This window comes from Myotis brandtii, unplaced genomic scaffold (genome assembly GCF_000412655.1).
Source record: "Myotis brandtii unplaced genomic scaffold, ASM41265v1 scaffold760, whole genome shotgun sequence".
Lineage (NCBI taxonomy): Eukaryota > Metazoa > Chordata > Mammalia > Chiroptera > Vespertilionidae > Myotis > Myotis brandtii.
In genome coordinates this window covers 2,052,605-2,080,591 of record NW_005371038.1, presented here as the reverse complement: position 1 = coordinate 2,080,591, position 27,987 = coordinate 2,052,605, and the positions used below count along the sequence as shown (strand labels likewise).

Sequence of the window (27,987 nt, the reverse complement as noted above, 5' to 3'; positions counted from 1 at the left end):
GGAAATGGTTTTAGTTTTTGCCCATTGAGTATGATGTTGGCTGTAGGTTTGTCATATATGGCCTTTATCATGTTGAGATATGCTCCCTCTATTCCCACTTTGCTGAGAGCTTTTATCAAAAATGGGTGTTGGATTTTGTCGAATGTTTTTTCTGCGTTTATTGATATGATCATGTGATTTTCGATTTTCAGTTTGTTTATGTGATGTATCACATTTATTGATTTACACATATTGTACCAGCCTTGCATCCCTGGAATAAATTCCACTTGGTCATGGTGTCTAATCTTTTTAATGTATTGCTGGAGGTGACTTGCTAATATTTTGTTCGATGATTTTAGCATCTATGTTCATCAGGGATATTGGCCTGTAATTCTCTTTCTTTGTAGTGTCTTTATCTGGTTTTGGAATTAGGATAATGCTGGCCTTGTAAAGAGTTTGGAAGTGTTCCTTCCTCTTGGATTTTATGAAATAGTTTAAGGAGTATGATGTTAATTCTTCTTTGTATGTTTGGTAAAACTCCCCTGTGAAGCCATCTGGACCTGGGCTTTTGTTTGGTGGAAGTTTTTTCATTACTGCTTCTCTTTCATCAGTTGTTATTGGCCTATTCAGGTTTTTTGATTCTTCCTGATTTAGTTTCAGAAGATTGTATTTTTCTAGGAATTTGTCTGTTTCATCCACATTGTCCAGCTTGTTGGCATATACCAGTAGTTGTTCATAGGATTTTCTTACAATCCTTTGTATTTCTGTGGTGTCAGTGGTTACTTCTCCACTTTCGTTTCTGATTTTATTTATTTAGGTCTTCTTTCTTTGTTTCTTGATGAGTCTGGCTAATGGTTTATCAATTTTGTTTATCCTTTCAAAGATACAGCTCTTGGTTTCATTGATTTTTTTTGTATTTTTTTTTAGTCTCTATGTTATTTATTTCTGCTCTACTCTTTATTATTTCCTTCTTTCTACTTACTCTGGGCTTTTCTTGTTGTTCCCTTTCTAGTTCTTTAGGTTGTAGGGTTAAATAGTTTATTGCTGATTTTTCTTGTTTTTTGAAGTATGCCTGTTGAGCTATGAACTTCCCTCTCAGGGCTGCTTTTGCTGTGTCCCAGAGATTTTGGGTTGTTGTGTGTTCATTTTCATTTGTTTCCAGGAAGCTTTTGATTTCTTTCTTGATTTCATTGGTAATCCATTCATCTTACCTAATAATAGACAAACATGTAAATTGACTGTCCCTCCGCTATGCTCACCAGCCAATCAGGAGAGTATGCAAATTAACCCAACAAAGATGGCAGCTAATTTGCTTACATAGGGGTGAAGTGGCAGAGCAAAGACTGAAGGCTCCATCCGGAGCGAAGGCCTGGATCCTGGGTGCCGGAGGAAAACCGGTGCCAGCAGCCAGGGGAAGGGAAGGCCTATTGCACGAATCTCTTCGTGCAACAGGCCTCTAGTTGTTTAATGACATACTATTTAGCCTCCATGTGTTTGAATGTTTTGGGGTGTTTTTACTGTAGTTCATTCCTAATTTTATTCCACTGTGATCTGAGAAGATACTTGATATGATTTCATTCTTCTTGAACTTGTAGAGACTTGTTTTGTGTCCTAACATGTGGTCTGTCTTTGTGACTGATCCTTCTTCCCTTAAGAAGAATGTATATTCTGCTCTATTGGGGTGAAATGGTCTATAAATGTCAATTAAATCCATCTGATCCAGTGTGTCCTTATAGAGTCTCTGTTTCCTTGTTAAGTTTTTGTCCAGTGAAGTCAGAGGGATGGTAAAGTCCCCTACTATGACTAAGTATTGTTGTTGATCTCTCTGTTAAAGTCCTCTAGAAGTTTTTTTTACATATTTAGGTGCTCCTATATTGGGTCATATATGTTTACCAGGGTTATAACCTCTTGTTGGATTGATCCCTTTAGTATTATGTAGTGACCTTTCTTGTCTCCTGTGATGGCCTTCATTTTAAAGTCTATTTTGTTGGATATGAATATTGCTACTCCAGCTTTTTTATCTTTTCCATTTGCATGGAAAAATTTTTTCCATCTCTTCACTCTCATCCTGTGTGTGTCTTTTGTTTTAAGGTGGGTCTCTTGTAGACAGCATATAGTTGGGTCATGATTTCCTGCATATCAGATATTTACATTACAGTTCATAACAGTAGCAACATTACAGTTATGAAGTAGCAACGAAAATAATTTTTTGGTTGGGTCACAACATGAGGCACTGTATTTAAAGGGCCAGAAGGTTGAGAACCACTGCCCTATTGCTGGCTTGGTGGTGATGTACTCCTCTGGGTTTTTTTTTTTGGTCTGGGAAGCTGTTTATTTGACCATCTATTTTGAATGACAGCCTTGCTGGATATAGTAATCTTGGTCTCAGATCCTTGCTTTCCATCACCTTGAGCACTTCATGCCATTCCCTTCTGGCCTGTAGAGTTTCTGGTGAGAAATCAGGTGTCAGCCTTATGGGAACTCCTTTGTAGGTAACAGTTTCCTTTTCTCTTACTGCCTTTAAGATTATCTCTTTGTCTTTAATTTTTGACATTTTAATTATGATGTGTCTGGGTGTGGGCCTGTTTGGGTTCTTCTAGTTTGGGGTTCCCTGTGCCTCCTGCTCTTATGTGACTCTTTCCTTTACCAGGTTAGGGAAGTTTTCTGCCATTATTTCTTCAAACACCTTCTCTATGCCTTTCTGCCTCTTCTTGCACACCTGCTATTCTAATATTGTTACGTTTCACATTGTGCCACAGCTCCCTTAAGCTGTCCTCCTGTCTTTTAATTGTTTTTTTTCTTTTTGGTTCTCTAATTGAGTGGTATTTTCAACTCTGTCTTCTAATTCACTGATTCAAAACTCAGCTTCCCCTAATCTGTTGTGTATTCCTTCCAGTGTGTTCTTTATTTGTGTTACACCATTCTTTATCTTAGACTGTTCTTTTTTTCATAGTTATTATATCTTTTTTCATGCTGTTGAGCATTTTTACCATCATTATTCTGAACTCTGATTTGGATAAATTTCTTATCTCTGCTTCATTTATCTCTTCTTTTGGAGAATTCTCTAATTCTTTCATTTGGGGTTTGTTTCTTTGTCTCTTCATTTCCTGTTTGTGTTTGTGAGTATGTATTAGGTAGAGCCTCTACACCTCTCAATCTCTAGTGCAAGACTGTTAAAGGCTGTTTCTGACTAATTAGATCAGGCAAAGACTCAAAGCCTCCAGAGACTGCCTCTGCCTACAGACTGATAGGATTCTGTCTTGAATTGCTCCCCAGGCAATTGTCCTCAGGTGTGTCGAGAGTTTTTTTTCAACAGGGTGGGGCAGTTGAAATTAGCCTCTTTCTGCCTGGAGGCTAATTGTTACTTTTAATCTCTTAGGTGGCCTCAGGGCAAGGTGTTTTCCAATAGGGTGTGTCAACTATCTTCCCCGCAGGAGAGGCAGATGTCTATGTGGGAAAGATGTCCTCTGCAGCATGAGGGAATGACTCAGCCTAGGAAAGTTGGGGTGTCTGCCTTCTGAGCTCTATCCCCCGAGTCCCTAGTCCTGGCTTCTGCTCTCACAACTTTAGTCCGCTTCCCCCTCCCTCTGCTGGAACACAATGTGGGTGGCTCCATAGGGAGTTTAGTGCGTTGGCCCTTTAAGAGAGTGCCTGAATTTTCAGCTGTTACTCCCTAGCAGACAGCACCTCACTGCTTTTCACAGCCAGTTTTATGTGAGTACCCTTCTCAGTTCTGGTGCTCTATACTGGGGGGCCCAGGTTCGGGGTTAGATCCCACAGTTCTCAGTGGCAACCCCCCACAGCTGAGGTGTCTCTCCAAGACTTCAGTTGCTGTCTGTGGGTGCCCTGCCAGCCCTTTTGTGCCTCCGCCCCTCCTACCTTTTTCTATGTGGTCTCCACATTCGGTCCTCGGGTATCAGGGTTTTCTCCTGCGAGTTTTCCATTGATTATTCAGGAAGTTTTTCTATATTTTAGTTGTAATACCAGTTTGTTCCTGGGAACATGTCTGTGCAGCATCCACTTTGCTGCCATTTTTAATCCTCATTGATGTTTTTCTGTTCATTGATTTTTAGAGAGGGAGGAAGGGAGAGAGAAAGAAAGACAGAGAAAATCCATGTGAGAGAGATCAGTTGCCTCCCACATGTGCCTGATTGGGGATCAAACCTGCAACCTTTAGGTGTAGGGGACAACACTCCAACCAACTAAGCCACCCAGCCAGGGCATCCTGGTTGGATTTTTACTGGGTTTGGACAAAACTCATTATCTGAGGAATGTTGTAAAAAGTGGCTGTAGCCCTAGCCTGTTCGGCTCAGTGGATAGAACGTCAGACCAAAGAGTCCCAGGGTCGATTCCGGTCAAGGGCACATACCTTGGTTGCAGGCTCCTCCCCAGCCTGGGCCCTGTTTCTCTCACATCAATGTTTTTTTAAGATTTTTTAATTGACTTTTTTGAGGAAGAGAGGAAGAGAGAGAGAGAGAGAGAGAGAGAGAGAGAGAGAGAGACATCGATGTGAGAATAAAACATTGATGTGAGAGTGAAACATCAATCTGTTGCCTCCTGAACGCCTGGCACCTGGGGATCAAGCCCATGTGCTCTGATCAGGAATTGAACCAGCAAACCTTTCAGTGCACAAGACAACACCCAACCAACTGAGCCACACCAGACAGAGCTTAAGTCTTTTTTTAAATTGAATTTTTTTGGGTGACACTGGTTAACAAAATATGATAGATTTCAGATTCACAATTCTATAGCACATTATCTGTACACTGTATTGTATGTTCAAATGAAGTATCTGTCCATCACCATTTAGTTTTCAGCTAATCTTGATTTTGTTTCTATTCTTGAATGATTTCAATAAAGTTAGACTACCAGTATACTATAAGGGCATTTCTTTTGAAATATTGATTTCTCAGTTTTGTATAAGAACACTATTCTTTAAACCAGTGGTCGCCAACTGGTGGTCCGTATGGTCCGAAAGGTTGGCGACCGCTGCTTTAAACAAAACCAAATTTAAAAATCATGACTGACACTAGCATTTTTTTGTAGCAATTAGCCTGTTTATATTTTTAGAAACATCCAAAAACTTACATTATGTATTGTGCCTCAGAGTTGAAAGCAGACCCTGTCTTCCCTTTTCCCCACATTCATGGTTTTCTGGCCGCAGCTATCTTCCCCGTGGGTGTCCTGCAAACCCCTGAATAGACCAGAGCCTCCCCTTGCACCTCTTTTATTTTCTTTCTAAAATAGCAAAACTTTCATTGTTTGCTTTATATTTTTAGGAGCATTTCAAAGGATTATTGTCTTCTTTGTCATACCTGGCTTACGTCCTAGTACTGCACTCAAAAATAGCATCTGATCCTGTTGGTTGCATAACATTGAGTCACACTTTCTTCCTATTGCCTTTGGGAGTAGTCTTTGCTCCTGGCAGGCCCTCTTTCATTCAGTTCACTCTTTCCTATACAACTGCCATTTTGATATTTCTCAGTTCTTTGAAACTGATAACCTGCCTTCCTAAAGGTATGCTTTATTGAGTTTTCACTAAGATTATTAAATGCTCCCAGGTAGAAATACGAGCTGTAAAACCCAGTTGTTAACTATGAAACTAACGTGTTTTGAGATGACTCATATTTTCCTGAAAAAAATTTACTAAGAAAAACATCTTTCAATTGTAATTAAATAATTAATTTTTTAAAAAGAAAGAAAATCAGAGAAATATTAGGATTATGTATAATTTCAGGATTCATAATCTTTTAAAATGGTTGAAATTTAATTGCTCATTGAATACTAAGCTGTAATATTAAATAATTCTTTAGGAGGAAAAATGTACTTAATGATTTGTACAATGCTAATTTATGTTAATTAATATTTGAAAGTACCACGTAGTTTATTTAATGATTTGAGTGTGTTAATTTCCTTTTTTTTTAATAAGGACCCCCACATTTCTTGTCATTTTGTATTATGTATTTCATATAAGTTATAATTTTAAAAACTTCTATCCTCTTGAGAAAATTTCTTAAGGTCTTAACTGTCAAATTTAAAAACATTTTCCCATTGATTTTTAGAGAGGGTGGGAGGTTGGAGCGGGAGAGAGAGAAGGGGGGGAGAGAGAAACATCAATGTGAGAGAGATACATCGATTGGTTGCCTCTAGCATGTACCCCTACCAGGGCTGAGGATCAAACCTGCAACCCAGGTATGTGCCCTTGACCAGGATTCGAGCCTGCAAGGTGCATAGGCCAGTGCTCTAACCACTGACCTACAGCAGCTTGAAAATTTTATTACTTCCAAAAGTTTAAGTATGTGGAGGAAAAAGTGTTATATTCTCTGATTTCAAAATTAAGAACACTTAAGCAATGAGAAGATTCATTTCAGTCACTCCTGCTCCCTCACTTCCCAGATCAGCATATTTGCATTTGTTTATTTCTACTCATTTTCTATCACTGCATCATGTAAATCCCATACTCTAAGTTATGTAGAACCTGCTACCTTCCACATCATTTGTTTTATCAGCATAAGGTTAGCTTATAGTAACGCTCACAGTGATGGGGAAGGGAGGGCATTTAACTAATTTTATTTGTGTTTTTTATGTACAGTAAAATTTTTTAATGACTATATTTTTAGAATAAAGATTTTAAACTTTCTGTCGGCTGTGATATTTGTAAGTATATTGATTTGAGAATACTAATCAAAATGGAGAGTGAAGCCTTGCCAACTCTTTTTGAGGCATTTGTCCCTCTGAGTTGCAGTGTTAAGAACATTGTAAATGACCAAGAATTGTAAGCTTCCCGTGTTCTTTCTGTTGTGCTTCAAGGCTTGGGAAGGTATGGAACATTACTTTTGTAATTTACAGCTGATTTATTCCTTCAGCCCTTCTACTTAGTCTTTATTATCAGTGCACAATTTGATGTGAAGAAAAATCCCCTTTCCATATATATCACATCAATTTGTTCCTATTTATTTACTACTAATAGCACTGTGCTCGTAGCTCTCTTCCCCGCCCTCCTGTAGCTCTCTGCCCCTTGTAGATCGGTCATGATGTTACGGCGTCCGGCTAACTTGCATATTCCTCTATTATTATATTAGATGGGTTGGAATTTTCAGAAATGGAACTTAGTAGTACACATATTTCAGGCCTGAGTTTGCGTTTGGGGGCCCTTTAAAACTCACTTTTGTTATCTCTCTTTCTAAGAGGAGTCAGCTTGCAACAGATATTTGAGTGCCTTTAGCACTCCCCATGCCAGCATTTTCCCACAGCAAGGAGAGAATACCCGTCCTTCCCTCCTGTTGCTCTGAAAGCTTAGGAATGCTGCCGTTTCTTTTCCGTAGCTCTGTAACCTGCTGATATTCATGCCATTTAAAAAATATTAAGTGAAAGAAGTTATTAATAAAAAGAAAAGTAGGGGGAATACCAGGTTCAGCATAAGGGAGACAGCAGAAGCAGTGAAAAACCTTGTGGTTTGTCCCGGGTGGGCGGGCGGTAAGAAGCACCCTGCTGACCACCATTGGTGTGACGTCACTGGCCTTTGTTTCAGAATGGCCGTGAGCTGGCTGCTGAGAGGAAGTGTGCACAGAGTGCCATGGGAGCACAACAGGAGGGACTTGGAGGAGCAATGCCTCAAAAGGCAGCAGGGGCTAGCGAGGCATTCCAGGCAGGGCGCGGCTTGTGCACAGCCGTGGATGGAAATGCCTTCTGGGGGCTGTAAGTAGTTTGGGGCTGAAGCACAGAGTAGGTGTCTGAGGTTGGAGAGGAGGTTGTGCAGGTGGACAGAACTGAGTTCATCAGGTGCTTCCTGTGCTGTGCTATGACGTTTCTCCCTTTTTATCCTCAATGTGGAATAAATCATTGTACAGGTTTTGTTTTGTTTTGTTTTTAATGTATTTTTATTGATTTCAGAGAGGAAGGGAGAGAGAGAAAGATCAGTGATGACGGCTGCCTCCTGCATGCCCCCTGCTGGGGATGGAGCCTGCAACCCAGGCGTGTGCCCTGACCGCTAATCAAACCATGACCCGTTCATAGGTCAACACTCAACCACTGAGTCACACCGGCCCGGTCAGTTTTCAGTTTTAAATAGTGGGATAACATAACTATGTTTGCACTTTAGGAAGATTATCTAACAGGAAATATGAAGGGGAAAATTGCAGGAAGGTCAATTTGAGACTTTCTGCTGGTGAGAAATGAGGTACCCGGGACCCTGGCTTTGGAAAGGGAGGGGGACTGCAGATGTGTGAGCTGGTGGACAGGACTCAGAGAGCAATAGGATGCAAGGCATTGGAAAGGAGGACACCTGGAGGACTTCAGGATGTCTACTTGGGTAACATGGTGGATGGAGGTGCTACCAAATGTGGTATAGACTCTAGAAGAAGGATTGGTAAGAAGTTGGTTTGAGCACGATAAAGCTTTTCAGTGGAGATGTCTTACAAGCAGGTGGCCATGGAGATTCAGTTTAGAGAGACGTTTGGGTAGAAATTGGGACATTGTTGGTATTTAAATAGGGGGTAAAAGTTAGGGTGGGAATGAGACCTCCTGGTAGAGTCCTATTGAGAGGGGAGGAAGGCTGAGACCTAACCAGAGGGAGAAGCGAAGGCAGGAAAGATGAGGGAGGGCCCTAGCAGGCAGATGAAGAGAGTGTTCAAGGAGGAGTTTCCAAGGCGAATGTCTCTGATCTTCAGTTTACTGGGGACCAGGTGATGCCCATTGGTTATGGGACAGTCTCATGGTGTCACTGGTAAGCGGAGCAAGCACAGTATCAGGAGCTACAGTGGGACTAGAGCTGGGAGGGGAGGTAAGTGGGAGTGGGCCCAGAAGCTTAGAGGTAGACGAGCTGAGGCCACAGTGAGGCCTAGGGGCGGGTTTTGAGGGGAGAGATGAGATTGGGAAGGTGGTAGTGGGGAAGGAGTCTGGTGAGAGCTGGAACAAAGTGATGCCATTTTATTTGTAGTGACTGGAGATGACCTTGGGAGCCACTCAGATTAAGTTGCCATTATATTTGTTTATTGATTTTTCTTCCTTTTTGACAGATAAATGAACCAAGACATTGTTGTGTTTTTTCATTAAACTCATACTCTGTAAACCTGGCTTTCTGTTCGTTTCTTCACCGAGGTCTAAAGCACATCACAGGGAGGGAGCCCCTTGGGTTCTGAGCTGCCCGGTCAGGCCCCACTGCCCTGCTGTGCTGCGAGGGTGCAGACAGGGCCGTGCCTGTGTCAGCGCCGGGCATGCTGCTCCCAGCCTCCGCAGGCTTTGCTCCTAGAAGAAGCCTGAGGACTGAAGTCTCTGCACTTCAGCACATTTTTATGTTTTCAAGGGCTCGAGGGATGAGCCTTTTGGTCTGTGGAATTTCACATACCTGTGGGAGAGAGATTTTTAGGGATGGTACCTTTTTATTTTACCTACTTTTATAACATTCTATAAGCTGAAGGTGTCTATTTGTTGAGTTGCTATATTTAAATATTGCAGTGTGATGACCACCACAGCTTAGCTGACACCTCTGTCAGGTCACACGGCTCTCTTCTGTGGTGAGGACAGTTGAGATGGTGCCTCTTAACGCCACGTCCTAAGAAGCAGAACCCTTCCTATGTTATTTTCGACTATGGAAATGTGAAGCTTTGCATTGAAAAATAGAATGCTTTTATGAATCTTGGTAGCAAGTGTCAGTGTCTTTTGCTCTGGGGTCATGAGCGAAGGTTTAAGCTTGAGAAGAAAATATTCCGGGGTCAGTTCCCTTGGGGTGCTGGCGCTGGTGGCGTCTTGTCTGGAAGAGAGCAGCTTTCCTTTTCCGTGCCTCGCCAGGTCGCCCAGCTCACATTCCCACGTCAGACACCACATTCAGTTATGAAAATGAAACCTGAGTATTTAACTGTACAATGGTCTCAGTCGGTACCATGCTGTCTCTGCACTCAGGAGAGTCTGGTTTGTGTTCTGTGACTGGCTGACCTTTTCCCCATCATGCTTGTGGGTAGGCTTCCGGAGCTTTCTCAGAGCTTCGTCCAGCTGAAGTGTGGCATGAGGTGGAGTCCGGTGACCTCCCAGCGGCTGCGCATTGTGCTGGTGACTAAGGACAGAGCGAGTGTGTTGATGCCCCCGAGCCACGCGGGCTGCTTCTGTCTTGTTGGAGGAGATGGTTACTTCTTCCAATGAGAGGGTCGTCCTCAGCACAAGGGAGCCCATGGAGGGTCATGGACTAAGTCATTTAGACTTGACATCTGTCTGAATTTGTTGATTCAACAAAAAGTATTTATGAAAGTATCAATAATATGGGAAGATTTAAAGGTACTATTGCATATTTATATGATGGGACAACAATGAAGGAAATGGTATTTTGTTAAAGGCAAAAGGGACACAAAATTCTATATGCAATAGCCCATTTAAAAATATATTTACAGGAGAAAATCTAAGGTCAATTACACAGTAAGGTAACTTACTAAAGAGGCATGACACCCTTCTTTCTATTGCAGCGAACCTGCCAGTGCCGACAATCGCTGCCCTGGACGGACTCGCGTTAGGTGGTGGTCTGGAACTGGCATTAGCATGTGACATACGAGTGGCAGGTGAGAATCATTCTATTAATATAACATTTTAAAAATGAGGTGTGTTTTTTCTTAGTCTCCAGAAAATTCCAAATATTTTATTCTTTTCCTGTTGTTGAGTAGAATATTTAGAAAAAAAAATCACCTGTTGGACTTAATGAAGTGCTTCAGATTCCAGTGAAGAAAACCGTTTTCTATAGTCGCTTGTTCACTCTCATCAGCAGGAACGGAGAACAGGAACTGGGTCAGACACAACTGAATGTGAACCTTAGGTCCTGCCCTTTTTGACCAGTGTCCTCCTCTGAATTGGGGGAATTCATGGTTGCAGTTGTGAAGATTGAGTGACTTTATCTGTGGCACGTGTCTAGTCCATGCACTTAGTTACTGTTAGCTATAGAAATAATAACTTCATCTCCTGGGGCTTCACTTTCTTCCTGGGGGTTTACTGAGGATTGGATGAGGTGACTATGAAAAGAATAATGAAAACTATTAGTGCTAGCCATGTGCTGAGTGTTGACTTGGTGCCCAGCTTCATTCTCAGCACTTGACATGTGGTAACACGCTTCATCTTCGCAACAGCCTGATGAGGTAAGTACTCTGTGGAGCTTGGGGAAGCCGGGCAGAGAGGTGGAGTAACCAGCCCCAGATCAGTGACTGAACTGGGATCGGAACCAGGCAGTCCGGTGTCAGCCCTCACGCCTGCCAGCCTGCCAGAGCACCGCACCTGGCCCTGTCCCGTACAGCCTCCTGACCTATGGCAGAGCTGGTCCTTGCTCCCTTGGCGGTGACCTGAAGGCTCCGGGACCAGGGACTGGAGGAAGCAGGCAGAAAGTAGTTCACTTTTCTCCCAGGTTCCCACTGTTCCTTCTGGTGGAGCTGCCTGGTAAACATAGAGTCTGTGAATTGTGTTTTTCAGAATTTTATGGTAACTTTCTTGGGATTTGCAGTTGCTAGTCCATGCACACCTTCCCCCTTTCCTCTTTATTTTGGATCTCTCTCTTGTCTGAAATGAAGTGGCGCAGCTAAGGTGCATGAAACCCATTTCTGAAAGAATGCAGCTTCTGGGAACTAGGATCTGGGACGTGTCCCAGTGCTTTTGGAGATGCAAGTAAAGGGACAGTCAGGGTGTTTGAAAGTAGCCCTAAAACAAACACGAACAGGCACCCTGTCCAGTGCAGGACAGTAAAACCCCCTGGCCTTGAAAAGTGCTGTGTCCGGCAGGATACACGAAGCGGCCTGACCTGGAGAACTGTCCCCGCTGAAGGGTTCTTACTCGGCACAGCCTCTCTCCTCATCCCAGGTGATGACCAGAGCCACACCTTCAGATGGCTCGGCAGCGTCAGGCCACATTGTGTACCAGTAGTTACCACCTTGGTCTTTTGGCATCAAAAATGACTCTCTGCCAAGCAGCTTCTAGCAGAAAATGCTTGAGTCTCTTAATGTACAGTGTGGGGCAAAAGTAGGTTTACAGTTGTTCGTATGGAAAGCAACATAATAAAGAAATAATATCAGAATAAACTGTTTCACATACAGCTGTAAAACTGCTTTTGCCCCACCCTGTATATAGTTTAGAGTGTTACTTATTTTCTTAACCAAATGCCTTCTGAAGTGATAAAAGGACTCGTGACACATTTAATTAGTAAATAGAATACAGTTGTTCTCCCTTATTCCAGGGATCTACATTCCAAGACCCCAGGGAAGTCCTGGAAGCTTGGGTGGTACCGAGCCCTGTGTCATACCATGTTTTTCCCTTTACACACACTCCTCACTGAAAGGAAGCACTGGCTTCTCCGGCATTCCCACATTGCACGCATCACTACTCCCGCACTCGGGCTGTTTCTAAGTAAAAGAAGGGGGTGCCTTGAGCACTCACTCTGAGGGCCTCCTGGCTGCTGAGCGACTGATGAGCAGGCACATGGGTGGCCGGAGACACTGCGCAGCGCAGCGGGAGGAGTCATAGCCCAGGTGGGCGCAGCAGGACGGAGAGGTCTCACACTCGTCAGCACAAATGCCGTTTTAAAACTGAGGAATTGTTTATTTCTGCAATTTCCCATTTAATATTTTCGGACAGCATTTGTCTTCAGGTAACTGAAACTATGGGCAGAGAAATTGTGGGTAAGGGGGATTACTATATTTATAGCATGTTTATTGACTTTTTAAAGTCATCATCAATGAATATGATTATGTGGATGTTACTTAATTTTATTCCTTCCTTTTCAGCTTCCTCTGCCAAAATGGGCCTGGTTGAGACAAAGTTGGCAATTATTCCTGGTGGAGGTATGAATTGTTCCCGCCCATCTTAATTTGTTCTTAAAAAAGGGCCTAAGGCCCAAAGGTCGTCCCTGAAAGGCCTCATTCTGGGGGAGAGTCTAACGCCGTCGTGGCTCTGCAGTCCAGTCCTCCCTCGGCGCTCTCTGCTTCTGTGGTGGGGGCGGGGGGCGCTGTGTCTGTCGTGTGCTCTCTCCAGGCTTTTCCAAAGGTTTCTTCAGTTTCAAATGATTGGGCCATCACATTATTCTTGGAAGCTCAGAGAGCTGCCCGCACTCACCCCTGCCGCGCGCGCCAGGTTTCTAGTGGCTCTGCCGGGACAGAGCTTGGGGGGTGGGCAGCGGCGTGCTTGTTCTGTTGCTGCAGAAAGGACAGCTGCTGCTTGTGGGAGCCTCACGGGGGAAGCAGTTTCCTAGCGTTGATAGTGAAATCTAAGTCTGAAATGTTTGTTTCTTTGTCTGATGCAGAGAATTTGGAGATATTCACATTTTGTGAAGTTGTTAATTTAAAAAGTAGACTTCATTTGATGATGTGCACATTGATATCTTAGTATATGATGAAATCATAGTAATAATGTAAGGAATTAATGCCAATATTGAACACTTCAGGCATGTTGTACCTGAATAGGTTAAAATTGTATGATTAGCCATATCATTATAAGAGTATTTATCCTGATTAGGTGTATGGGTTGTATAGGTAGAAATTAAAACATAACTCATTGAGACTGAAGACTGCCCAGATCAATGTGTGCAGCTCACTAAGGTTTCTACTTCAGTAATCCATACAAATGCTATTCTTGTAGGTAAAAACATTTAATATCTATCATACCAAGCTTTTCACAGTGATTAATTAAAACAAAAAAAGGATTTATAAGAAAATATATATATTGAAAAGAATTGAAAAGAATTGAAAAGAATTATCAGATAACTAATATGTGAAATAAAAACAAGGTTTAGAAAGAAGGCATGATGTTTCATAAATTCTTTTAAGATTTAAGTATTTATTAGTGACTAGAGGTCCAGTGCACGAATTTGTGCATGGGTGGGGTCCCTCGGGATGGCCTGCAGAGATTGGGCCCCAGTTCGCGCCCCCAGCCTTGCAGCCCCAGCTCATGCCCTCAGCCTCATAGCCCCGCAGCCCCACCTGGCACCCCACCTTGGCCTGGTGCTGCCCCCTCACCTGTTCCACCATCCCGCCTGTGGGGTGATTGATCGGGGCTGGGCCTGCGGCCCTGCCCCCTGCCGCTGCCACTGGTCGCCATCTGTGGGACGATCAGTGGGGCGATCAGGCCCCCACCCGCACCCACCTTGGCCTGGCACCCCCGCTCACCTGCTCCACCATCCCACTGCAGTCCAGCTCTCATCAGGGCCCATTGGGGCGGCAGTGCCTCCACTGCTGCCCGCTGCCAGTGCTGCGTCGCTGATGCCCGCCATGTTCCATGCTGCTCCTTGGTGGTCAGCACAAGTCATAGCGAGTGGTCGAACTCCTGGTCTCTCAGTTGAACGACTGCCCGGGGGACAATTTGCATATTAGGCTTTTATTATATAGGATGAGGATAAAACTAATCCTAGGAAGAGAGTGATGATCCCCCGCCCCCAAAGATATGTCACGTAAAATCTGGGAATATGACCTTATTTGGGAAAAAAAGTCGGTGTAGATGTTATTAGGTTAAGGATATTAAAATGAGATCATCCTGGATTATCTGAATGAAGCTTAAATCCAATGACAAGTGTCTTATAGTAAGACGACACTCAGACAAAAGAGGAGAAACAGAGAAAACACCACATGAGGACAAAGGCAGAGACTGGGAGATGCATTTACAAGTCGAGGAAGGCCAAGGGTGCTGGTGTCACGGAAGCCAGGGGGCTCTTCCTCAGCACTCCAGCAGGAATCAGGCCTGCCAACATCTGGGTTCTAGACTCTAGCCTGCAAAACTGTGAGAATTACATTTCCATTGTTTTAAGCCACCAAGTTTGTGGTAATTTGCTGTAGCAGCCGTGGGAAACTAATACAGTAGTTTTTAGTAATACATTAGCTTAAGTAAATTTTTTTGGACAGGGGCTTAGTATATGGCAGAGATAGGGGGTGGGAGAAAGATGAACTTGGTCATTTGGATATTTACCAGGTCCTGAATGTGAAATGTTTTGTTTTAAAACCATTGGAAGGTGGAACAGTTGTGCAAGAGTACTGTTGGGTTTGGTTAGATGAAAAAAGCTTAATTGATTGTACTACAGAAATGAGGGTGATAGCTTTAGCTCCTTTCATCTTTGTTTGTTTGTTTTTTTGTTAATCCTCACCCAAGGATTTTTTTCCATTGATGTTTTTAGAGAGAATGGAATAGAGGGGGAGAGAGAGAAATATTGATGCGAGAGAGTCACATCGACTGGTTGCTTCTCGCATGCGCCCTGACCAGGGCCCGAATCGAGCCTGTGCGCCCTTGACCTTAACCAACCCTTCAGTCTGCGGGCTGTCACTCTAATCACTGCGGCAGATTGACTGGGGCTCCTTTCATCTGTTATGAGCTAGCCATGTGAGGTCTGGAAATCGGCATGATCTTCCCAACGTGCTTAAGTTCTTTAGGGTCCTTCTCAGTAGTGGAGCCATTCATCAGAACACACTTTTTATAAATTTGATTGAATTTGAACTGTGTATTCTCATGAATACTGTTATTTAAAATTTATTTTTATTGATTTCAGAGAGGAAGGGAGAGGGGGAGAGAGAAAGAGAAACATCAGTGATGAGAGAGAATCATCGATCTGCCGCCTCCTGCACGCCCCACACTGGGGGTCGAGCCCACAGCCTGGGCATGTGTCCTGACTGGGAACCGAACTGTGACCTCCTGGTCTATAGGTCGATGCTCAACCACTGAGCCACGCCAGCCAGGCTATATTTTTTTGTTGTTAAATAAATTTATCTTAAAATTCAAAATGTTTTCACATTAATCTAAATGAAGCGGAACTCCCTATGACTGTCTATTTATTAAACACAGAGGAGTGAACCTGGTGCTCCGGGGGTGCACTGTTCCCACTCTGTCCTTTGTGACAGCCGTTTACTGGGAAACAACTGATCAAAACCTAGCATTGAGGTTTTTTTGTTTGTTTACTTGAAATTGAGCCTGAATGACAATGTGATTATTCTTAAGGTATAATTTATAAATTTCCTTAAAATAAAACAAGTTAAATTATAAAATGATTGTTTAGAAGAGACAGTAATATCCCCAGTGAACGTGAGCACTAATGGACCATGACTAAATGCAGATTTTAGATTAGTATTCTGCATTTAGTTTATACTGAGAAGGAAATTGTCTGCTGTCAAATGACTATTAAAAGTGCATAGTTAATGAAGAGGAAGGTGTAAAGGAAAGTAGAAACATTAAAACCAAGTGTACTTCTTTAAATAGTATTATATCAGATATAATTTAAAAATGGAATGTAATTGACCATCATATGCTTAAACCAGTACTTGGCAGTTTGGAATATATATATATATATATATTAGAGGCCTGTTGCATGAAGAGATTCGTGCAATAGGCCTTCCCTTCTCCTGGCTGCTGGCACCAGTTTTCCTCCGGCACCCAGGACCCAGGCCTTCGCTCCGGCTGGAGCCGCCTTCTGTCCTCCGTCTTTGCAGCCCTGGTTGGAGTTGCCTTCTGTCCTCTGTCTTCGCGGCCCCGCCGGAGACGCCTTCCATCTTCCATCTTTGCGGCCACGGCCGGAGCCGCCTTCCGTCTTCCATCTTTGTGGCCACGGCTGGAGCCGCCTTCCATCTTCCGTCTTAGTGGCTCCGGCTCGCCTTCAGTCTTCACTCCACCGCTTGGAGCCTACATATGCAAATTAACCGCCATCTTTGTTGGTGGTTAATTTGCATATCACGCTGATTAGCCAATGGGAGGCATAGCGAAGGTACGGTCAATTACCCTGTTTGTCTATTATTAGATAGGATATATATATATATATTTGATTGTAGACAAATATTGTACAAATACAATGCTAATGATTTAAAGCATTAGCCAATTTAAAAATAATTGTTACTCTAGGACCTCCCTATAGTATTCTGAATTATATTGAGGATTTTGTACAACATAGCCCCTACTCTGTTCTCCAGTATTTTCACATTTAAAAAAGCAGCTCAACTTCCTGTTTTCTTCTCCTTCAGTAGTTAAAATAAAACTCTTTTTTAAAAATAATTCCTCAAAGAATACCACCCTTTAGCGCGTGTCTATAAGAATCAAATAAAACAAGTCCAGAGGATTATGATCTTTTTTATTTAACAGTTTAGAAACTTTTTTGTTTGCACACAAATTGGTGGCAAGTTCCCTCATTCCTAGCCATGGTTTCTTGCCCCTTCTACCGGAGGTTTGGAGACCAAGGGGACTATTGAGGCTTTTTGCTTGGGTATGCACCACTGTGGACACAGTGTCTAGCATTTCCAGTGCTCTTTTCTCTCCAGCTTCTTATTCTGGAAATATTTAAACTGTAGGAGATTTGAGAAGCAGTGAAATGCACCTTTTTATCTCCCCTCATTAAGATCTTCCCTCCCACAGCCTCCTGCCACATGTGTCTCCAGCTCTCCATTCTCCCTCCGCAGATGCACACCCATCTTTCCTTGCTGAGCCATTTCAAAATAACAAGGTGAACTTGAAGTGTTGCAGCCTGCCTTTCCTAAGAATAAGAAAGGACTGTTATATAACCAAACACTATTATCATACTGAACAATGATAACATTAATATTCAGGTGTCCCCAGGGGTTTCAAAATGTAGTTTATAGTTGTTTTGTTTTTCTAATTCAGAATCTCGTTAAATGTTACACATCGCATTTGGTTAGAACTTTTCTTTTTTGAAATTTAGACAAGTCATCCATCTCTTTTTTTTTTATAACTAATTTTAAAAAATCAGGCAAATTATCTTTTAAAAAATATATATATTTTATTGATTTTTTACAGAGAGGAAGGGAGAGGGATTGAGATTTAGAAACATCGATCAGCTGCCTCCTGCACACCTCCCACTGGGGATGTGCCCGCAACCAAGGTACATGCCCTTGACCGGAATCGAACCTGGGACCCTTCAGTCCACAGGCTGACGCTCTACCCACTGAGCCATACTGGTTAGGGCTCAGGCAAATTATCTTACTGAGGATTGCATATTGTGAATTTGACAGTTATTTCTTCATGTTTAGGCTAAAAATCTTTGCCAAGAATTCTGAATGGACCACACTATGTTTTATTTTCATTTTATTGGATAGCGCTGAACGTCAGGTTGTCCACTTTGGGTGACAATGACTTTGATCGCTGCGTTAAGGTCTGACTCACCACGGGTTCAGTTTTAGCATTCTCTTCTTGGAAACTTTTCAGGAAAAGCATCTTCAGTGATGGTTATTGGCATCGACTGTTCCTCAAAAAGGAAAAGAAGAAGATGGGAGCACTCGGGTTTCACGGGACCAGAACCAGAGTCCTGGTTTGTTTTTTCTGGGGCCTCGCTGTTGGCTGAGCTGAGCAAGGTGGCGTCTGGGCTGGCATCTGGCACTCTATTTTAGGGTGTGTCTGAGGTAATGATGGACTTTTAAATCCTGTGTGTGTGTTGCCCTGAACACAGTCGTCATTTTGGAAAGTTTTGTTTGCAGCCTTTATTGAAATCCTCTTCGACTTGACATCATAGTCTGAACTTATTCTTTGGAATCTCCTGGGCAGTGACTCACCGTTATCCTGCGAGGGCGAACTTGACTCCACAAATAGCAGAGCCCTTCCTTGCAGGGCTGAGTGCGGCCGGCTCCTGAGAGGAGAGGAGTGGCCAGGACGGCCTTGCGCAGGCTGTGAGTGGGGCTTCCTGTGCGCTCTGTCCGGGGCGCTGAGAGCAGCTCAGGACCACTGCTCTGCTTTGTGGATGAGGGGCTGGGGAGCTCGCTGTTGGCTGCCCCCTGTTGACAGGCATTTTGTTAGTTGCTGTGGAGGAAACATACACAATGTGGGCAAAAGTAGGTTTACAGTTGTGAGTATGAAAACAGTTTATTCTTGTTTAGTGATTATTGTGTTATTTTCCATACGAACAACTGTAAGCCTCCTTGCCCACCCGGTATTACCTATATGTAATGCAACAGCGCTTTCTTGGAATTGCCCCTCTGGAGTCTGGTAGGAGAGGTTAGCCGTGTGTGGGCAGCATAGCCACCCCGTCATGGGCAGGTGTTGGCGTGGACGTGCGTAGGCAGTTCACCCGGGAGCGTGCGTCTGAGGAACTGGCTTCCATTAGCCGCCAGCCCTGTTCCCAAGGCCTGTGCGTGGGTCCCAGCACGGCTCTAGCTTCCTCGCCTCCTGCCGGTCCCTTTGGTAACACACTGCGCTCCAGGCATATTTCTTCACTCAACTCGCAAATGTTGTTGAGCCTGCACTGGTGTAGACGCCGGCGTGCAGCCGTGAACAAACACGGGAAGGTCTGCCGCCACGCAGCTGACCCGCTCGGAGCAGTGGACACGCACAGAATACGTGTGAATCGCGGTGGAAGGGCCAGGGGTCTGGCGAGGGGCGGGCTCTTCACATGAAAGTAGGTGGTCAGGGGAGCCTCCTGAGAGGGTCACATTGGAGTTGAGATGAGGCTGGTAGGAATGAGGAAGTTGTCAGACAGGCAGGAGGGAGCATTTGAGACGAAGGCGCACCTGGGCAGAGGGCTGAGAGGGCACAGCCTGGGACACTCATTTGTCCCCCACTGCGGCCGTGACAGGCAGGAGGCGGAGAGTGATAGGAATGGAGTCCGAGCCCGCAGGGATGGCAGCTCTACCTCAATGAGAAGGACCCACAGCAGCGTGTCAGCAGAGGTGCAGTGAGATCTTAGGCTTGTAAAGATTTGTCTGGTCACCATGCCAGTCAGTAGCTCCAGGCTAGCGGCAGGAGTGCCTTCCTGCCAGGAGCCTGTGGCTGCAGTTCCAGTGGCTGCGCTGGGCCTGGCCTGGGGCAGTGATGGGAGGCACCGGGTGTGGTTGGAGAATCTCCTGATAGACTGAATGAGGAGCATAAGAGAGGGAAGGACGTGGAGACAGAGCCGGAGGCCGCAGGCTGGGGCAGCTGAGAAGCTCCCTTGGGCTGATGGTGGAGAGTAGTGCACAGAGCAGGTTAGGAAGAGATAGTGAGGAATATTGCTCGGACGTGCTTGATTTAAAAATCCACATCCAAGTGCAGAATCAATCAGGTTGATAGTTGGTTGTGCAAATGTGGACGTTAGGAGAGTGGTCTGGGCTGAAAATACAAATGTGGAATTTCTTTTTCTTTCTGTCGTCCACTGGCCTGGTCTGAAAAACCAGAAATTGGCACAGACAGAGGGAACTCCTCCAGAAGAGTCTCTCTAGTTCAGGCTCCACAAACTGGGAAACGGATTTCCTTTTAGCGACAGCAGTAGCAGCCAGCACCCAAACACCCGAAGTTCTGAGGGCGGAGGACCTTCTGTGCTCAGAGGAGCTTTGTCTCAGGAGGGTGGGGGCCAGTCTCCATGCTTCCGTCTCCTCTGTCCATCCACCTTTTGGGCGTGGGCATGGGTGTGGCTGTTGGATTGCAGAGCACAGCAAGGTAAATACACCCAGTGTGTTAGGCTGAGGGCCAGAGACACAGGGAGCCCCTGGGGACCAGCAAGTACCACGGAGATGGTGAAGAGCGAGGAGCTCAGGAAGGGAACCCACAAAGTCACTTGTGGACGGGACTCACTCCTGGCTGAGTGTGTGTCCTGTTGCTAAACAGCACACCAAACATTTGCGAATTTGAAACAAGAGATGGACCACTGCCCAGGTCTGAACCGGCCAAAGGCCTCAAAGCAACTAACACTGAAACCATGGTCCACAGAAGGCTGGTTGGAATGTGCAGTCGGAACACAACCAAGTTGATTCAGTGCTAAAACAAAATCTCCAGGCCAGAATTTCTCAGTATATGAAGTACCCTCAAATCTCCACTTGCATGGGAGAAGAGGATCAACAGATGCTGTCCAATGCTGGGACTGACCAGCAGACCCTGAGCGACGGATGCATGACTACTCTGACACACGTTTCTGTGAAAGAGCAGGCTAAGGGACTGCTTGGCTATAGGAACCAAACAGGTGCCATTCGCCTGCCTCCTTAGGCTTTTATTGTAACAACGGCTTGAACTAAAATTATTAGATACTATCAGCAGGGTGAGCATCCTTGAGAAGACACATGCGTCTGCAGTGTCCTTTAAGCAAGGGCGTCTGAAAACTAAGCATAAAGATTCCAGTAGACACCTGGGGGCTCAGACTTGTTTGGAAAAGTCAAGGCAGGGGCTGCCGCCTTCAGCCAACTCCTGTCCCATGCCTCCCCACAGTCCAAGATGGCAGATGTTAGAACTATTTGAGAAAGATTTTAAAGCAGTTATTACAAAAATGCTCCAAGAAGTAAAGGTGAACCGTTCCAGTAGCTCCCCCTCTGCACCTTGCTGGTGAGGGATTCCTTTCCTAGATGGCCAGGCCCCTGACACCTGACCCTGGATAGATGTTGTTAGCAGTTCCTTAGTCGTGTGTACTCAGGGGAGCATGACAGCACAAGCCCCGCAGGCCCACACAGAGGCTGTGCTCAGGAACAGTGAAAACACAGGCTGTGGGTGGCAGGCTTGGCAGTGAGAAGAGGGAAGGATGTGATTGGCTTGTCTGAATAATTCCATGGTCTGGCAGGAATGTGCTTGGTCTCCTCAATAAGGAGGGCTGTTGGCCTGGGGGGTATGTTGACAGGGGAGAGCAAGGAGGGGAGGGAGACTTGTGGTCAGGCGATTTGTGGTTCACCTGGTGTCCTGAGATATTAGGCAGCGCATAATATTGGGACTTAATTTTAGGTCTTTTTTTAAAAGAAATGTTTTTATTGATTTCAGAAACAGAAGAAGGGAGAGGGAAAGAGAGATAGGAACATCAATGATGAGAAACATCTAGTGGTTGCCTCCTGCACGCCCCCTACTGGGGATCAAGCCCATAACCCAGGCATGTGCCCTGACTGGGAATTGAACCGTGACCTCCTGGTACATGGGAAGACACTCAAACACAGCCACACCAGCCAGGCTAATTTTAGGTCATATGCCACATGAACAAATGGAAATACAGAAAGTTTCAAAAAAGAAATAAAGGATAAAGTACCACTAATAGAAATTTTAGGACTAGAAAATAAAAACTGAATGGACTGAATTGCAGAATAGAGATGACAGAAGAACGTGAGTTAACTTTAAGAGGGGACAATAGGAATTAATCAGTCTGAACAGAAACAAATGAGATTGTGAGTAAATTAACTGAACCTCAGGGACCTATGAGACAGTATTGAAATGTTTAACATTTGTCACAAGAGCCTGAGAAGGAAAGGAGAGAGTGTGGTTCATGAAATATGTTTGAAGAAATAATGGCTGAAGACTTCACAAATTTGATGAAAGACAAACAATGATTTAAGAAGCTAAGTGAACCCAAACAAGATGAGCACAAAGAAAGCCATAACCAGACACATCATAATCAAACTGCTTAAAACTAAAGACCCCCTACTCCCCCCCAAAATTCTTGAAAGTCAGAGGAAAGTAACACAATATTAATAGGGAAATAATGATCTGAATGACTAGATTCCTCATCAGAAACAATGTCAATAAGTGTAATGACATTTCTAAGGTGCTGAAAGAAAACTGTCAACCCAGATTCTGTATTAGGAGAAAATGTCCTTTAGGAATGAAGGTGAAAGAAGGACATTGTCAGATGAAGGAAAATGAAGAGAATTTATTACCTGCAGGTGGTATTGGTGGAAGGATAGACCCATTCATCAGTGGAACCGGCAGAATCCCAAATAGACCCATGCAGAGATGGCCAGTGGATATTTGACAAATACGGTGTTAGAAAAGTTGGACATCCATAGGCAAATGAAAAAAAAAAAGAAAAGAAAAGAACCTCAACTTAATCTCATAATTTGTACAAAAAGTAATTCAAAGTGTTATACTCTTATATATAAAATGTGAAACTATAGCGACTGTCTGTCTCGTTCCCAGAGTTTGAGACCCCGGGGCCTTCAGCGAGTATCACTAAGTGTGAGCTGCTGCTTCCGAGGAGGTAGAATGAAATTAACTTCACAGAGCAGCTACCCAAAGTAAACTGGAGAATTACTGTTACAAGAATATTTTATTTACTTCAACTTGATATTTTTTCGTTGAAATTTGCTTTATTGCTTTCTATGTCCAAATTTTAAGTGTGGAATCAAATTAATCAGCTATTTTGATTCTGAGTACTTTAATTTCCTTTTTATGACTTCGGATTGATATTAGTTTCTCTTACTCTCATTTTTGTTTTGTTTTCTTCTTTTTTAATAACCAGTAACTTGGTATTTTAAGAAACAGATTATTTATTTCGTGTGCAGCACATTCCTTTCCTGTTGTCCAGTTGTAATCAAAACAGCCTTATTTGCGTTTTACTCTTCTGTAGTGTGCCTTATGTATCAAGTTAAATGACAATGTTAAGAATCACTTGAAGTGGCATAGAAAGTAGATGTCTGGAAGCAATGGGAGGAGATGTAAACGGTCACAAGGGAAAGGTGAGACAGGGCTGCCTCTGTAAGTTACCAGGATTGGCAGTTTCTGTCTGGTTTAAAAATAAAACGGAACTCACTTTTTACAAGTCACCCCCTGTGATGACTGGTTTTGAGTCTCCAATACCTGTAACGTGGGAAACAGGGCGGGAACTGCCAGCTTCTCCTGGGCACGCACCTGGGCCTTTTGCTTTAACAATACGTGTCCCGTGTGATGCGAACAGGGAGCGCACTCAGCAGTGGAGGCAGGTTGTGTTTCTTCACTTCCTCACACTGAGCACGCTCACCCGCTGCAGTGGCCTCTGTGATGGAATGAATGGCTGGGGAGCAGCATCTCTGCCTGGGGCAGACGAGCTGCAGGGAGGGGGTCTGGCTGGGCCTCTGCACTGGATCCTGCCTCCCTCACTGAACTGCGTTTATGTCTGCTCTTTATCTCTGTTTCTTCTTTTGTAAAGTGAAGACAGCAGTAATGTCTACCACAGGGCCCTGAAAGAGCTGGCGAGGATAGTACTCTAGCCTTTTAACATATCTGGCACAGTGGCAGACTGCCAGTTACTCGTGTTGTCACTGTTGTTTGCAGTAGTATTTCTTCTTTTTAGCATGTCTTTAACAGCTCTACTAAGTTATAATTGATGTACAGTAAACTGCATGTATTTTATGGTGTACAGTTTGGTACATTTTGACATACTAGCATATACACCCGTGTTACCATAATTACAGTCAAGAGAATGATAACATCTATCACCCCTAAGAGTTTTTTTCAGGCAATAACTGAACCACTTTATGTCACTAGATATGAGTTTTTATTTTCTAGAATTTTACATAAACATTATCATATATTATTTAATCTTTTCTTTGACTGGCCTCTTTTACTCAGCAGAATTATTTTGATATTTATCCATGTTGTAGTGAGTGTCAGTAGTTAATCCCTGTTATTCCTGAATGGTATGGCATTGTTCAGATATACCATTGCTTGATGATCTGTTCACATGTGGATAGACACTTGGCTTAGTTCCAGATTTGCGGTACTATGAGTAAAGCTGCTATAAACATTTGCATGGACACATGCTATTCGTTATCTTGGGTACATTCCTAGGACCGGAATGGCTTCACATGACAAGTGTGTGTACGTGTGGTCGGACCAGCCGCCTGAGAGTCCCCACCAGCAGCAATGAGACTTTGGTCCCCATCCTCACCAGTGCTTCCGGTGCTTTTAGCTCTTCTCATGGGTGTGTGGTACCTCACTGTGGTGTTTGATTTCCCTCATGTCTAAAGATGGTGAGCATTTTTTATATATGTTCTTGCCATCTGTATTTCCTCTGTGATGCTGTATCTGCTCAAATCTTATACCTGTTTTTAATGGGGTTGTTGTATTACTGAGTTTTAAATTCTTATTGTTGCATTTGGTTATTATTGAACACTTTAGATACAGGTCCTATTTCAGATAGATGCTTTGCAGATATTTTCTTCCCATCTATGATTTGACTTTTCATTCTCTTAGCAATTCTATCAGAAAGCAGATTTTAATTTAGAAGAAGTTCAATTTATCAATTTGTTCTTTCATTGATTGTGATTTTGGAGTTCTATGGAAAAGAAATCTTTGCCTAAACCAGACTCACAAATATTATTCTCCTGTGTTTTGTTTCGGAACTTCTAAAGTAGTCAGTTTACATTTAGATCTGTGATCCATTTTGAGTCAGTTTTTGTAGATGGTGTAAGGTATGGATTGATGTTATTTTTGATTGTTCCAGCATCATTTGTTGAAAAGAATGTCTTTTTCCTTTTATTCACCTTTGCAGCTTTGTCAAAAATGAGATATCCATATATGTGTAGGTTTTTTTTCTGGACTCTTTCCTGTTTCATTAATCTATTTGTTTATCTTGATACCAATACTTGATTACAGTAGCATTAAAATAAATCTTCAAGTCAGTAGTGTTAGCTCTCTAACTTATTGGTCAAAGTTGTTTTGTCTACTCTAAATCCTTGCCATTTTCAAATGAATCAGCGTGTCAGTTTCCATAAAAAAATCCTTCTGGAATTTTGAATGGGATTATGTTCAACCTGTAGATCAATTTGTGGAGATTTGATATCTTAGTACTGACTCTTCAGATATGGGAACACAACATACTGTGTATTTTGTTAGGTCTTTAATTTCTCTCAACAATTTTTAAATATTTTGTTTCTTGGCAGAATGTTCTATAAATGTCCTTTAAATTAAGTTGGTTGGCAATGTTGTCCATTTCTTTATATCTTTACTGGTTTTCTTGCTACTTGTTCCATCAAATATTGAGAGACTATAGTTGTGAATTTTTATATTTCTCTTTTCATTTCTATTGTTATTTGCCTCTTGTATTTCCAGGCTGTGTTATCAAGTGCATAAATATTTATTTGTCATGTCTTATGATGGTTTGAATTCTATATTGTTTAAAAATTATTTCTTTTATCTCTGGTGATATTCTTTCCTGTGAAATCTATGTCTGATTTTTATGTAGTAATTCTAGCTTTCTTTTGACTATTGTTAGCCTGATATATTCTTTCCTGTTCTTTTATTCTTAACCTATTTATGTCTTTAAAATATGTTTCTATTAGGCAGCACATTGCTTTTTTATCCTATCTCACACTTGCTTCCTTTAATTGGGATATTCGGACTACTTATGTTAAATGTGGTTATAATATCAGCAACATCAGTTACATATAAATCTTTCATTTTCTTATTTTTTTCTATTTCTATTTGTTTTTGTTTCCCCTTTCCTTTTTTTGGCCATTCTTTGGATTAATTGATTCTATTTTATATTTTTTATTGATTGCTTTAGGGCATATACTGTACATCTTTCATTATATAGTGTACCATCTCATGATAAATCATTTCACAAACAAGAATGTTATTTTAAGTACTTTTATTTTTTTCTGACCTTTGTCCTATGGTTATGCACTTTATTTTACATATGCTATAAAACCACACAGGATGGTTAATTACTTTTATTAATTAGTCATTATTTAAAGAGATTTAACTAATTAGGAAAATATATATTTACTAGGTAGATATTTCCAGTTCTTTTACTTCTTTGCATAGACCCATATTTCCATCTGTTATGATCCCCTTCTCCCAGTGGACTTCCTTCACCATTTCTGTAATGCAGGTCTGCTGCTGATGAATTTCTTCAGCCTTTGAATATCTGGAGAAGGCTTTCTTTTACCTCTGTATTTAAAAGTATTTTTGCTGGGTATAGAATTCTGAGTTGGTATTTATTTGTCAGTACGTTAAAGGTGTTGTTGCACTCTCTTCTTAGTTGCATTTTTTTTCTCCTCACAAGGAATCTACTTCATCCATCCATATCTTTGGTTTTTTTCCCCTCCCTAGGGTACTGTAAGATTTTCTCTTTATAATTGGTTTTGAGCAGTTTGAATTATGTGCCTTGGTGTAGTTTTCTTTGTGGTCCTTTTACTTGGTGTTTATTGAACTTTTTTTTATAAGTATATTTTTATTGATTTCAGAGAGGAAGAGTGAGGGAGAGAGAGAAACATCAATGATGAGAAAGAATAATTGATCGGCTGCCTCCTGCACGCCCTCTACTGGGGACCGAGCCTGCAACCCAGGCATGTGCCCTTGACTGGAATTGAACCCGGGACCCTTCATTCTGCAGGCCAACGCTCTATCCACTGAGCCAAACTGGCTAGGGCTATTGGACTTCTTGAACTTTTCCTCCCTTCAGGTGGTTTCCTTTCAGGAGACTCTTGGGTTTTCTCACATGTAAGTGGTAGTCAGTTCTCTGCTGGATAATCAAGAGGGACCCTCTTCAGATTTCTGGAGTCTTATTGCTGTCCCGCACACTCTATTACCTGGTCTCTCTGGCTTCACCACGAGGGGGCACTGGGTTTGGCCTGGCGCTGCCTCTCTGTGCAGTGTCCTGGAAACTCTCTGGACCATAGTTTTGGCATTTATAGGGCTTCCCCTTTCTGTCCTCACTCTCTGGTGACTCACGTCCACTGTCATGAAAACTTTTTTGGATTTTTCAGGCAGAAGGCAAATGGAGTCTTTGCTATCTTTTCTTGGCTGGAAGAGAAAGTGCTGTGATTTCTTAATTGAATAACATATACATCTGTCCTTCAGTTGCATTATTGTTTTATTGCTTTTTATCGAGAAACAATTGACATACTATATTAGTTTCAGGAACGTCCATACTCTTTTCCGTAGTGGCTGCACCAGCCTGCATTCCCACCAGCCGTGCAGAAGGGCTCCCTTTTCTGCACATCCTCGCCAGCGCTTGTAACTTCTCGTGATTTTGATATTAGCCATTCTAACAGATGTAAGGTGATGTCACATTGTGGTTTTCATCTGCATTTCCCTGGTGATTAGTGATGTTGAGCAACTTTTCATTTACCTGTTGGCCATCTGTATGTCTTTGGGAAATGTCTGTTAGGATACTCTGCCTATTTTTTAATTGTATCATTTGGGTTTGGGTTTTTTGTCTTGTTTGTTTGCTTATTTGCTATGGAGCTATGACTTCTTTATATATTTTGGATTTTAACCCCTTTTCAGATATATGATTTACAGATATTTCCTCCTATTCCATAGGTTGCCTTTTCTTTTTGATGATGCACAAGCTTTAGTTTGATATAGTCCCACTTGTTTACATTTGCTTTTGTTGCCTTTACTTTTGGTGTCAAATCTTCCTCCCTCCCTCCC

At 42.8% G+C, this 27,987-nt stretch overlaps 1 protein-coding gene across 10 annotated transcripts in view; it reads left to right on the top strand.

The window, feature by feature from the left end:
* The window catches only part of AUH (AU RNA binding protein/enoyl-CoA hydratase), a 183,988-nt gene that overhangs the window by 63,093 nt on the left and 92,908 nt on the right, over positions 1-27,987 (top strand). For 8 of the 10 annotated variants that reach the window (XM_014530684.1, XM_014530681.1, XM_014530678.1 and 5 more), the window contains 4 exons: positions 10,434-10,526; positions 12,726-12,782; positions 17,317-17,404; positions 18,124-18,226. In XM_014530684.1, the coding sequence (XP_014386170.1) occupies positions 10,434-10,526; positions 12,726-12,782; positions 17,317-17,404; positions 18,124-18,226 (341 nt within the window). Of the gene's footprint in view, positions 1-10,433; positions 10,527-10,729; positions 10,847-11,248; positions 11,389-12,725; positions 12,783-17,316; positions 17,405-18,123; positions 18,227-27,987 lie in introns of those variants that run through there. The other 2 variants (XM_014530685.1, XM_005883096.2) reach the window with 2 other exon arrangements.